Genomic DNA, 12,145 nt, shown 5'->3' on the forward strand with positions numbered 1-12,145 from the left:
ACACACACACGCACACACACATGTGTGTGTTTGTGTAAAGAGTCTGGAGGGGTAGACATCAAAGTATCAAAAGTTATTATTTGTATGGGGTACAGTTATGGATGTTTTTATATCTTTCATATGTGTATCTACTAAGTTATCTGTAGTCAACATGAAATATGTGGACAATAAGAAAAATCAGGTTATTTTTTAAGGCATTTTAGAGACATAGATATGTCACTTCCCTCTCCTCCCTATCACTATGTCAACCCTCAGTCTGTAAAACTGATTTTTTTCCAAGAAGTCTGTGTGACAGTCCTGATCCCCTGTTTTATCTTCTTCAGATGCTGGTGAAAAATAACCACCTTTGCGACAAGATCATTGTTGTGCCAGGGAAAATTGAAGACATCTCTCTTCCTGAGGCTGTGGATGTGATCATTTCCGAACCGATGGGATACATGCTCTTCAATGAAAGGATGCTGGAGAGTTACCTTCATTCCAAAAAATGGCTGAAAGCCAATGGTGAGTTGGCCAATTCCTGATTCCGAAGAGTTTTTCCTCCTCCTTTCCCCATATTTAATTTTGGATGGAAAGGAAGACAGGGCATTTCTATTGTACCATTTTTAAAAATTTTCTCATCTTAATCTTTCACAAGAGATGAGCTAGTCTCCAGCCATGAAGTTGTAGGTGTGGGTTGTGTACTGCATGGTATTAAATATGGTACAGAGGACCAGTTCAGAGTTATGTGTTTCTGTCCCGTTTCTATCACTGTCTTCCTCAATGAACTTCACCTCCCACTTGACCTGTTGACTTAAGTTTTCTCATCTGGATTTAAAAAATAATCTCTAAGAAAAGTGATCCCTCAAGCCCCTTTAAGTGTTGGCTTTCTATAACATGAGAAACTCTCTGAGACCTGCTCATTCTTTCCGACGTATTCCTCTCCTACCGTGTCTCCCTTTCCCTATGATCAGTACATGTACTTGATCAGTACATATACATATACATGATCAGTACATACACATATACATCAGTACATATCCAGTATTCTTTCTGTGCTTTTCAAGTATCTACATGTGCTAAGCAATCTGCGTACATTAATTTGTGGAAACCTTCCCAAGGGTGAGTGATGGAAGTTTTTAATATATTTGGAAGGTCAGTCCTGAGGTTCTTGGTGATGTTATATTCCTTCCACAGGGGACATTTGGTGGCGTCTGGAGACATTTTGAGTTGTTACAGTGCAGGATGGGTAATATTGTCATCCAGTGGGGAAAAAAAGCCAGGTGTGCTGATAAACATCCTTCAGGGTACAAGACAGACCCCTACCCCATCCAAGAGTATTCCAGCCCCAAATATCAACAGTACCAAGACTGACACCTGACTTCCCTGGAGGCACCATTCCCACCCCCAGTTTACAAAGGGAAAATTGAGGCACAGCAGGAGAAAACAACTCAGCAGGGACACACCTCTGGTAAATGACAGAGCAGGGATTTGAACCCAGGTCTCTCTGACCCTGAAGCCCACACTCCTGACTCCTGCGCACACACACTATTTTTCCACCCCTTACTAGGGAGAGGGGACACTTTTCACAGAATGGTTTTTCAAGTAAAATACAGAAAGTAATTGGTCAGTTTTAAAAGTGGCAGCTCCCGTTAGAATTGTGGCACCTTACCCAGGATGTGTCTCCCCGCCTTGGTAGCCAGCGGGGACAAAACGGTGACCACCAGGGCAGCTCTGATTCAGCACGTCAAGCAGTATACGCACAGCAGTGCGGGCAGGTAAGGAAAGCTTGAGGCTCATCCGTAATTCCCTGCATGCTTCAGAATATAGGGGTTCAGAGATGGACTCTTGAAAAAAACCTCATGCAAAAATAAACAAATAGACAAAATGTACTTAATGTCAGAAACTGCATTCGCATGCCGATGGTGAAACAGCCCAGGATGGTCTCGGAAGCTTTGTGTTTATGCGATGAAATTGAACTGTGGAAGTGAGATCATAAAGGACCAGTTGGATTTCCTACTCAGTGCCCCTCAGAAGGAATTTTTATATTTTTGTCTGGATTTTTTTTTTTCAAAATGTCTAGGTACTTGGCTGTTGGTGAGATTCTGAACATGCTTAATTCATGTGCATCTGTGGGGGCACCTCCAAACTGAATATCTAGGCTTATTATCTCCCGCTCCTTCCCCTCCCAAGTATTTGTAATAGGTATGAAACTTTTACTGGGCTGTGTATCTTTAGACAAGGAGAAATGAATACTGATTCTATCTTCTTTTTAACCCGTGTGTTCCTGAGGGCAGGAGGCTTGATTTTTTCCAGTTTTTTTTTTTAAGATTTTATTTATTTATTTATCAGAGAGAGAGAGAGAGAGCGCAAGCGCACAAGCCGGGGGAGCAACAGACAGAGAGGGGCTGGATCCCAGGACCCCAAGATCATGACCTGAGCCAAAGGCAGACACCCAAGTAACTGAGCCACCCAGGCGTCCCTATTTTTTCTAGTTATTTTTATTTTCCACCAAAATAAGATGTAATCTACAACGCCAAATAATGACATAAAGACTTCTAATGAAAAATAGTAACCCCGTTTTGCCCCAGCTCTCCCTGTCCTGAGACTACTACCCTCCCTGAAGGCTTTCCCTCTCCCTTCCATTTGGGACTTCTTCCCCTTACTTACCGGCATATTTTGATACAAAATTGTCATACGGCTATTTTCGTTGCTCTCGGGTTGAGAAGTGTGCTCTCCTGCACAGCATTTTCTTCCCTGCTGGGGGTGCTCTTGTTCCCCACCCCTGTCTTCATGTATTCATGCAGGTCCTCAGTTCCTTTCCCAGACCCTCGAGGCCAGGTAGATTTCTGAATCGAGAATCTGAAGGACTTGGGAAAGGTGATAGACTCCTCTGCTGCGGATTGCTTACTGCCTGCAGTGGAGTCTGAGGCCCCACCGTGTGACGAAACACATCGTATTTCTGCAACAAACCATATGAATATGGATACCAAAGGGGATAAATAAAGACTGTAAAGAAACTCGTGTCAGTTCAGGTCAGACTTTGCCATCAGATGATGTTGCTGCAAATGTGCCCAAATCTCTAACTTCAAGGGCTTTCAGGACCCAATTGAATATAAAGAAATATGGACCGAGATCATCATTTGGTCGAATCCGTAATCAGTGCTTAGGTTATTGTGACAATGTACATATCGTTCTGAGCTGAGCCAGGTGGCAAAGTGGGTGCATGAGATTTTCAATTTTCTCATGAAACCTTTTGTTTTTCTCGGAGTTAGTTTTCACTAGCTTGGTTTTTGATATGCTCGTGACTAATTATTTCCATGCTCTAAGGAGACTAACAGATCCTATCAATATTTAGTTAGTAGGAGCCTTCCTCCTGTGGATGCTCTGTTCTCTTCTCCCCGACGTGCCGTGGTTCTTCTCCAGCTCCGCCTCACGCCTGCCATATTTGACTTCCCATCATCATTTTCTCGCCTCTTCTCTCTGTGCCCTCTTCATCTGTGGCCTCACAGATGAGGCTCCGGCCCTGGATTTGCCCTTCTACTTACTAGCTCTGTGACTGTGACCGAGTCACTTCAAGTTCCCTGTTCCTTAGCTTTTGGAGAAAAAGTACTTGAGAAGTTAACTTTTTATGGACCCTTTGTATTACCATTTTGCAGGGTAGAGAATTGGAACTTGGACGCAATTTTTAATCAGTGTTTTTAAGACCTCTCTCTTTGGTTTCTGGTTCCAGTGTTGCCGTTGAGTGGTCCAGTGGCCTTCTGACTCCCGATCCTTTAGAGTGACAGCATTTTCCCCTCTGAATGCTTTTAGTATATTGATTTATTTCTAGCCTTACTGTGAAGCTTTTAAAATTCTTGTCTTGGGCGTGGAGTGAGCATGCTTAATCAGAAGATTCCTCTTCTCCAACTATGAGAATTTTTCTTGTATTTTGACCTTTGATGCCCTCCTCCCCTCCGTTTTAGATCCTTGGAATTCCTGTTAGGCTTGAGGCTCAGAGCACCTCGGGAGCTTCCCACGTTTACACAAATCCTGATACATGTTGCTTTCCTAAGATTGTTTAATATCCTTCTGTCTTAAAATTAAGAACTCACTAGGCAGTCATTATTGTTTTGAAACCTGTGCATGAGATTCAGGTGGGCACATGTGAATGTTGTTAACAATCGTGCTTTTTCTCCATTTTTGAAAATACCCTAAACAAAACGGTCTGTTCTGGGTGTTCTACCTACTAGAAGTTCAGTTAGTTGAGTGTTTGAGGCTTTGCCTCCAGCTCAGGTCATGGTCCCAGGGTCCCAGGGTTGAGGCCCGCGTGGGGCTCGCTGCTTAGTGGGGAGCCTGCTTCTCCCCCTCTCTCTGCCTGCCTCTCTGCCTACTTGTGATCTCTGTCAAATAAATAAATAAAATCTTTTTTAAAAAGTAAAGAAAAACAGCCAATCTGTTCTATTTAGACAGGCATCAAAGGGAACATAGTTAGCGTGTGGGCTGTGGCCTCACAGATGAGGCTCCGCGCCTGGATTTGCCCTTCCACGCACTAGCTCTGTGCCTGTGGCTGAGTCACTTCACGTTCCCTGTTGCTTAGTTTACCCATTTGTAAAGTGGGGGGGGGGGAATAATAGAACGTACTGTATTTTATGATGAGGATTAAATGAATCAATACAGGGAAAACCCATAGAAAAGATCATGGCAAAATCTTAAATTAATTTTGATCAAGAAATTTTAGGTGTTAACTTTTGTGACAGCACCTCCAGTTTCTAAGGTGATACTCACTTCTGAAGTAGGGTTAGTAGTTCATCTTTCTTTTATGTGCCGGATCATTAAAGACTATGAGAAAGAGTCTCCCTAGAAATGACAAGAATAATAACATTGATCGCTGTGTTGGCCCATTTTGGAACGCTGGGCTTCAGGCATGCCAGGCTAGGTGTTTGTCTGCCCACTACGGAACCTGCCTTTCCTTCCCCCTGGTGACTGGGAAGGTCAGGAACAACAAACAAGAGTGGGTGTCCCAGCGAGGAGGATGGGGACCGCCACCCCCCCCCCGCCCCGAGAAGCAGAGCCTCCAGCAGCACTGAAGAAGATCGTCAGCATGATTACCCATGGACGGAGTCTCAGAATGGAAATGACAATGGGATAGAATGACGGGGGGTGAATTATCTTCAGAGCTGTTTTTACAATAAATAGGATTTTTTAAAAATGAAGAAAGTGCGCAGAATTCCCAGCCCAGGGCGTACGGAAAGGAAAAAGCTGACAGCAGAGAAGACAGGACGCCGGGTTAAATGCCTCTCCTAAGACTCCGCGAGCTTTTCTCATAACATAGCTCTGTGACTGCGCTAGGATTCTTCTTTATTTTTCCTCCAATCTGCTGCCTAATTTTTTTAATCCTTGCTTAGAGGCAAAATTGTATTTCAGCCTCTTGGGTAATAACTGAAATAGGACGAGAGAGTGGCGTTGGTCCGGTGGCAGGTGAGTGTCCCCTGCAGTCGGAAGGCGGCGCTCGTCAGCGTCTGGGTCTGTTGTCTCTTGCTCATTAGGAATGCTGTTCCCGACATTCGGCGACATCCACTTGGCCCCCTTTTCTGACGAGCAGCTCTACATGGAACACTACTCCAGAGCCAACTTTTGGTAACGTTCTCTCCTCTCTTCCATTCTTCCTCCTTTAGAGTGAGCCAGAGTGTCTGGTTTGGGTTCGCCATCTGGGGTTATATAAATGGCGGGGGGTGGGGGTGGGGGTGGGGTGCCGTGCACTGTGGGAGGTTCAGCTGGACCCCTGGCTGCTGCCTACTAGAGGCCAGTAGTGCCTTTCCCCTAGTTGTGACCCCCAAAAATGTCTCCAGATACTGCCGAATGTCCCCAGCAGGGGAAGGGGGCATAAAGTCATCCCCTGTTGAGAACCCCTGGAGTGGACAAACCCGGGAGCTCCTGAGCAGGTGGCCTCTAGCTGGAACGACAGCATCCTCCCCCTACTGCGTCCCCCCCCCTTCCCCCTTAACGTTATCTATTCCCTGGGCCCAGGGCCGCGGCTTCTGTTAGAAGGGACCTTGGTCAGAGGACAGGGCAATCGGTACATCGCAAGGTAAAGGAGTCGATCAAAACATCTTTCTTGGAGTTTTCGCACTAATGGGCTCTTGGCTTTTGGACATTTCACTTCACCTTGATAGACTTGGTTTCTTCATTTGGAGAATGAGAACTAATACAAAACAACCGGCTCTAAGCCAGCATTCCGTCTGGCATTGTTTTTTGAGCACTGGTTTTTGTAAGGAGAAAGAGGGAAAGAGAGCGATGATATTGGACCCATGGGAGGGAGGAACCGAACAGACAGCCTCCGAGTAGGAATGTTAGGTGTGTAGGAAGACAGGCATGCGCTGGCAGATGGGTGGGGAGGGTGCTAAAATGTAGACTCTGAGTTCCAGCTGACGTATGCAGAACCTTCCAACACGCAGATAGCCACAGCGCATTTCTGGGTCTTTTTCTCTTTGTAATCCTGCCTCTTGGTGAAGAAGCAGCCAAAATGTGCTTTGGTTTCCCAGGCTACAAGTTCTTTGAAGAGTAGGGTCAAAGGGCTAAAATTTATTCTTTCTCTCTGATTTTTTTTTTTCTTGTAAAATAGGCTTTCCTAGCACAGATTTGCATTTCATGGTTTCTGCTCAGTCTGTAATTTTGAAACTCCCAAGCCACATGCTTCCTAATGGGGGTGAACGCCTCTTGGTGTGTGATGGGGGCCACCTTAATTATGATCATTGTTCTCTGAGGTCATGCTGACCCAGAATGTTTATATTTTAACCATAAACTTCCTGAGTCGGGGATGAGGTTGGAGAGGCAGGGATCCCAGGTAGCAGAATCGACCAGATTACGTCCCCCAGTGGGACAGCAGGGGAGCGCGTTGTCCCGGCAGTGCTGGCGCGACTTCCCCGCTGTGCCATCTGCTGCCATCTTGGTACCTTGAGAACGAATGTTAATGATCACAGTGGATTGGCCTGGCTCACCATCAGCATACAAACATACTGCTATTTATTCCATCTCAAAAGAAAAAATAACCTTTTTTTATCTCTCACTTCCCCAGTTAACCACCACCCATCTCTCTTAGTCCCTTTACTGCAAAACTCCTCAAAAAGCATTCTATCCTCCTCGTCTCCAAGACTTTGCTTCAGTTTCTCTCTTAAGACATCCCTCCGTGATGGCTCTTACCAAGGCCCCCGGTGTGCTGACCTCCACAATGCTAACCAGTGTCCATCCTCCCTTGTCTGCTTATTGACCCCAGAACCCTTATTTGAGCAGCATTTGAAATGCTTTGCAATCTTTTAATTTCTCTTCTGCCTCACGGGTCACTTTATCAACAAATCCTTCACTGGTTCTTGCTTGTCTCCTTCACCTACTGATGTAGGAGCGCCCCTGGACACAGTCTTGGACCTCCTCTTTGTCCATTTATTGCCTTGGTGAGCTCACCCATTCCTTAGCTTCAGATGCCGTCTGTATGCTAATGATTGCCAAGGATATTGTCCTCTAGCTCACACATGTCCTGGGAACTCCATATTTTTATACCCGGTGGCCTCTTGGACATTCCCCCTTACAGAGACTTACCATCTAAACTCAGCACCTCATCTCCCCCACACCCCCCACACCCCAAATCTGCTCTACTCATAGTCTTTCCGTCTCACTTGATGATAACACTGTCCTCCCAATCATTCAGGCCCGAAACCATGGAGGCCCTTCTTTCTTTGTCCCCATATCTAAACCATGAAGAAATTCTGTTGGCTCTACTTTTGAACTCTACCCAGAATCTGTCCTATTCTCATTATATTCTCTGTTCTCCCTTGTTCCCAACGCTGTCATCCCTCATCTTGATTACTGCTATAGCTTCTTAACCTGTTGGTTCCCAGCATTCCCAAAGCCTTCTGGTAAATTCTGTCCGGTCTGGTTGCTCATTTCCTAGGACCGTGTTCATTCAACTCCAGCCACACAGGTGTCCTTGCTGATTTTCAGGCATATGCAGCCACCTCGGAGCCTTTGCTTTTGCTCATCTTTCTACGTGGAACACTTTCCCCCCAATATTCATGTGGCTGATCCCTTCACCTCCATAAAGTCTGCCAAAATGCCAGCTCTCCTGGGCATCCTGTTTAAAATGGTAGCCACAGCACTCATCATCCCAATCCCACTTTTTCTGCTTTGTGTTTTTGCTTTAGCACTTACTGCTTCCCAAAAGACATATAACCCCTTTATTTATTATTGTTCATTGTCAGCATCCTTCCTGATTGCACGTAAGCACCACAAAAGTCCAGGTTCTGTCAGATTTCACTAATGTATCCTAAGCACCCTCCATCCCAAGTGCCTGTCACATAGCAGATCCTCAATAAATATTTTTGAATGGGTAAAACCTCCAGTAATCTCAAGTAAGTACACCAGTAATTACTAATAAGAGGTTAGGTGTCATCTCTTTGATTTTTTAAAAAAAATTTTTACAAAGTTAGGATAATACCATAAATCTCATTTTGTAGCTCTTTTACTTTTTAAATTTTTATTTATTTTTATTTTGTTTTGATTTCAATACCTTGTTGATATGTTCTCCTATCTTTACAATATTCTCTTGCTGCAGAGTATTTCTTTTGTGACAATATCATACTTCATCAGCTTGAGCTCCAGTGCTAAATATTATTTTAATTGCTTATTGAATCCTATAAATTTTACAAGAAACAACACGAAGGTATTGGTGTATAGAAGGTATATCTAGCAGTATATAGAATGTTATAAAATTTTGTATCCTAAATTCCGTAAGAACACTAAAGTGAGCATCCTTTTATAGAAATCATGGTTTGCATTCTGATTATTTCCTTACAATAAATTGCTAGAAGCAGAATTACTGGACCAAAAGGTGTGAAGAAGGATCTTTAAAAAAATTATTCTTATATATTGCCAAATTGCCCTGTAGAAAAGTTTTACCAATTAACACTTCCACCAGAAGTATATGAGAATGTCTGCTGAGTCTTGCCCATACGGGCTATGTTTTTTTAAATGCCAATTTGATTCAAAAAAAAAAAATGGTGGCCAGTTTATTTTTAATCTGTATGTCTTTGGTCGCTAGTGCATTTGAACGGTTTTATTTTTAGTCAACAAACACACAAAAAAATGTTTTAAAAAACATATAGTTAACAAAATTCACAGCCTTCATTCTCCTTGTAACAACTCCCCTTCCTCTATGAAGAGGTTTCTGTGTCAGGCGACGGCATGCGGGCCTTCGGTCGCATTGGTGCGGGGAACAGGTGGAGAAAGTGTGCACCGTTTTTATTAGAAGAGGCAGAGAAGTGGAAACGCTGGCAGAGTGGAGGGAGAGGGGTGCAAATAGTGATGGTGGTGGTGGTGGTGGTGGTGGCAGTTTAGGTGTATGCTAAAGAAGGGAGCCGAGAAGCTGAGGGATGACTGGCCAAGTCAGGGCATTAGATATAACCAGTGATCAGTCCTCACCTGAACTTGTCATCTGGGACACTTGGCCCCAGGGACTCCTCACTTTACTTCTAAAGCCTAAACCTGGTTTTCCTCCTTCCTTATCGGCCCCGACCTTGTCTCCTCTGCTGATTCTTCCTCATGACCCAAGTCTTCAGTGTTGGATTGATTCCAAGTTGGCTCTTACTGTCTTCCCCTTTTTGTCTCTCCTCGCCTCCTGACTGGTCTCATTGCCTCTCCTGAGCTGTAAATATTGTCTTTACGCCAGCAACTCCTGTAGGGAGAACTCCAGCCTAGAACTCTCCCTGGAACCATAGACTTCAGGTGTCCAACTGGCTGTTGACAGCTCTACTTGGATGTTGTCTCTTGGGCATCTTAAATTCAGCGTATCCAAAATCAAGCTGCTAACCTTTTCACCAACCCCTGCTCACCGCTGCAACACACAAACACAAGCAATACCAAAAAACCCTGCTTCTACTGCAGTCCCACAAGCCTTTCAACTTATTTCCTCTTCTTAAACAGCAACCAGAATGATCTTGATAACGTAGATTTCAGATCACAGTCTTCCTCTGCTCAAAACCTCCAGTGGCTTCCCACCTTCTATTGTCATGAAAGTCAAAAGTTCTCACCAGGGGTGGTAAGACCCTCCAGGATGTGGTTCCACCCTGCTACCCCCCGTGGTGTCATCTCTTCCCACTCCTTTCTCATCCTTCCTGTCCTCACTAGGTGGTTTTCTCCATTCCCCTTGAGCCTCCTGGGCTGGCTGCCACCTCACAGCCACTCCCTCTACCAGACAGGCAGGTTGGCCCCATGGCTCCCTCTCACCTTCTTCAGGTCGTAGCTCATGTGCCATCTTCCCAGGAGACCTGCTGTCAGTTACAAAATGTCATCTCTTTGCTCCTGGAAGTCTGTATCCTTCCTGCTTCTCACTTCATTTTCTCGTACTCCACTTACCATCATGCACTAGATCATATGTTTTTACTTATTTATTTAATTTATTGTCATTCTCCCTCGTGAGACAAGTTCTGTAATAGCAGCTATTGTGTTTTGCTCTGTGTCTGCATCATCTAACCTAGCTAATAGGAGTTGTTCGATGGGCTTTGTTAACTGAAAGATAAATGCATTGACATAAGAATTCTTTACATATTAAGGATGTTAAGACTTTGGTGTATTTTCTTCAGAATTTTCAATTTGCCCTGTAGTCATCTTTGTGATAGTTTTCACCACAAAAAAAATTAAAAATATTTCTGTGTTGCTGGATCAACAAAGATTTTCATTGGTTCTAAGATTAGCATTAACTTCTACTTCTCTCATGTTTTCATTTTTTCCATTTAACACTTAAAAAATTTTACGTTTAACTCTAAAATTCATTGTCATTTAAGTATGTGGTGAGCACAGAATTTTTTCCCTTCTCAATAACCAGTTATGAGGCTTTCTCAGTAGACAAGAATACCACATTCTGATGTTAATACCAGTCACCTACAAAATTAATAATTTCCTTATTTTATTAATATTTCTTGCCCCTGATTAATTAAGATTCTGAAAAATGCCTCCAGAGAATAAGGCTCAGTCATGAAGAATCATCATTCCCTCCTATAAAAGGCAAGTACTTCTGCCGTTATTGAAACTATTTGGCTCCAGGGTTTTAAGCCGACTCCTTTATTTTTTTTTATTTTTTTTAAGATTTTATTTATTTATTTGTCAGAGAGAGAGAGAGAGAACACAAGCTGGCAGAGCGGCAGGCAAAGGCAGAGAGAGAAGCAGGCTCCCCACTGAGCAAGGAGCCCGATGCGGGACTCGATCCCAGGACCCTGGGATCATGACCTGAGCCGAAGGCAGCGGCTTAACCAACTGAGCCACCCAGGCATCCCAAGCCGACTCCTTTAAATACAACTTCAAATTGATCCTTGTATAAGAGAAACATATACATAGGATCGATTAAGAGGAGCAAGCAAATATTCTCAAGAAGGTTGAGATGGAGCTAGCTTGCCGTATTACCTTTTTTTACTGCTCTGCGACGCAAAATCGTAGGCAAAATAGGGAGTAGTTAAAAGCTGGATACCTCGGACTCCGGAGCCACACTGAACTGTGCTGAATCCTTGGTTCTGTCCATTACTAACTGTAAAGCCTTAGCCCAGTTTATTCAGTCTCTCTGGGACACGATTTCCCTGTTCCTAAACTAAAGATCCTAATATTCCCTACCTGGGGATGGAGGCCTTCAGAAATGGGGCTTCTGCTTGTTCTTTGCTGCCATGATAGCCCTTTCTTCACAGGCCCAGACGAAGGTTCTACCAGAGGCTGAGTGTATCCCGGTTGTGTATTCGGGGACTCAGAAAATAACCTCAGGGTGGATGGGTACCTGTGTGATGGACTTGGCCTGAACGTTTATTTACTAGCTGTCCTCCATGAGCCTTTATTAACCAGAGGTCTTCTGAATCTCCTTGCATCGATATTGGCTCAGCCTTCCTAGCGACTTGTCTCAGATCCTCTGGAGAGAAATTGGAGAACGTGAACCACGTGTGCTTGTGATGGTACTGCAGCGTGACTTTTCAGAACCTGGGCCTCCACCTCATCGACCAGTGAGCTCTAGATCCATAAACTGTGTCTGGAAATCAGACCTGAATGTTGGATGAAGGACCTAACTTTTTCGCTGTGACCGCTGACAACAGCTGCCTACCAGCCAGCAAATTTGTTGCTGTTGTGATATCATTTGAACACCATCCCCGTTAACTGTACA

The 12,145-nt window shown here is 44.2% G+C and overlaps 1 protein-coding gene across 3 annotated transcripts in view; it reads left to right on the forward strand.

The window, feature by feature from the left end:
- LOC101677624 (histone-arginine methyltransferase CARM1-like) overlaps window positions 1–12,145 on the forward strand; it is a 255,756-nt gene that overhangs the window by 207,560 nt on the left and 36,051 nt on the right. For all 3 annotated transcript variants that reach the window (XM_045065033.1, XM_045065032.1, XM_045065034.1), the window contains exons 6-7: window positions 324–501; window positions 5,505–5,595. In XM_045065033.1, the coding sequence (XP_044920968.1) occupies window positions 324–501; window positions 5,505–5,595 (269 nt within the window). The remainder of the gene's footprint in view (window positions 1–323; window positions 502–5,504; window positions 5,596–12,145) is intronic.

The sequence above is a fragment of the Mustela putorius genome, unplaced genomic scaffold (genome assembly GCF_011764305.1).
Source record: "Mustela putorius furo isolate JIRA1106 unplaced genomic scaffold, ASM1176430v1.1 tig00003854_pilon_pilon_pilon, whole genome shotgun sequence".
Lineage (NCBI taxonomy): Eukaryota > Metazoa > Chordata > Mammalia > Carnivora > Mustelidae > Mustela > Mustela putorius.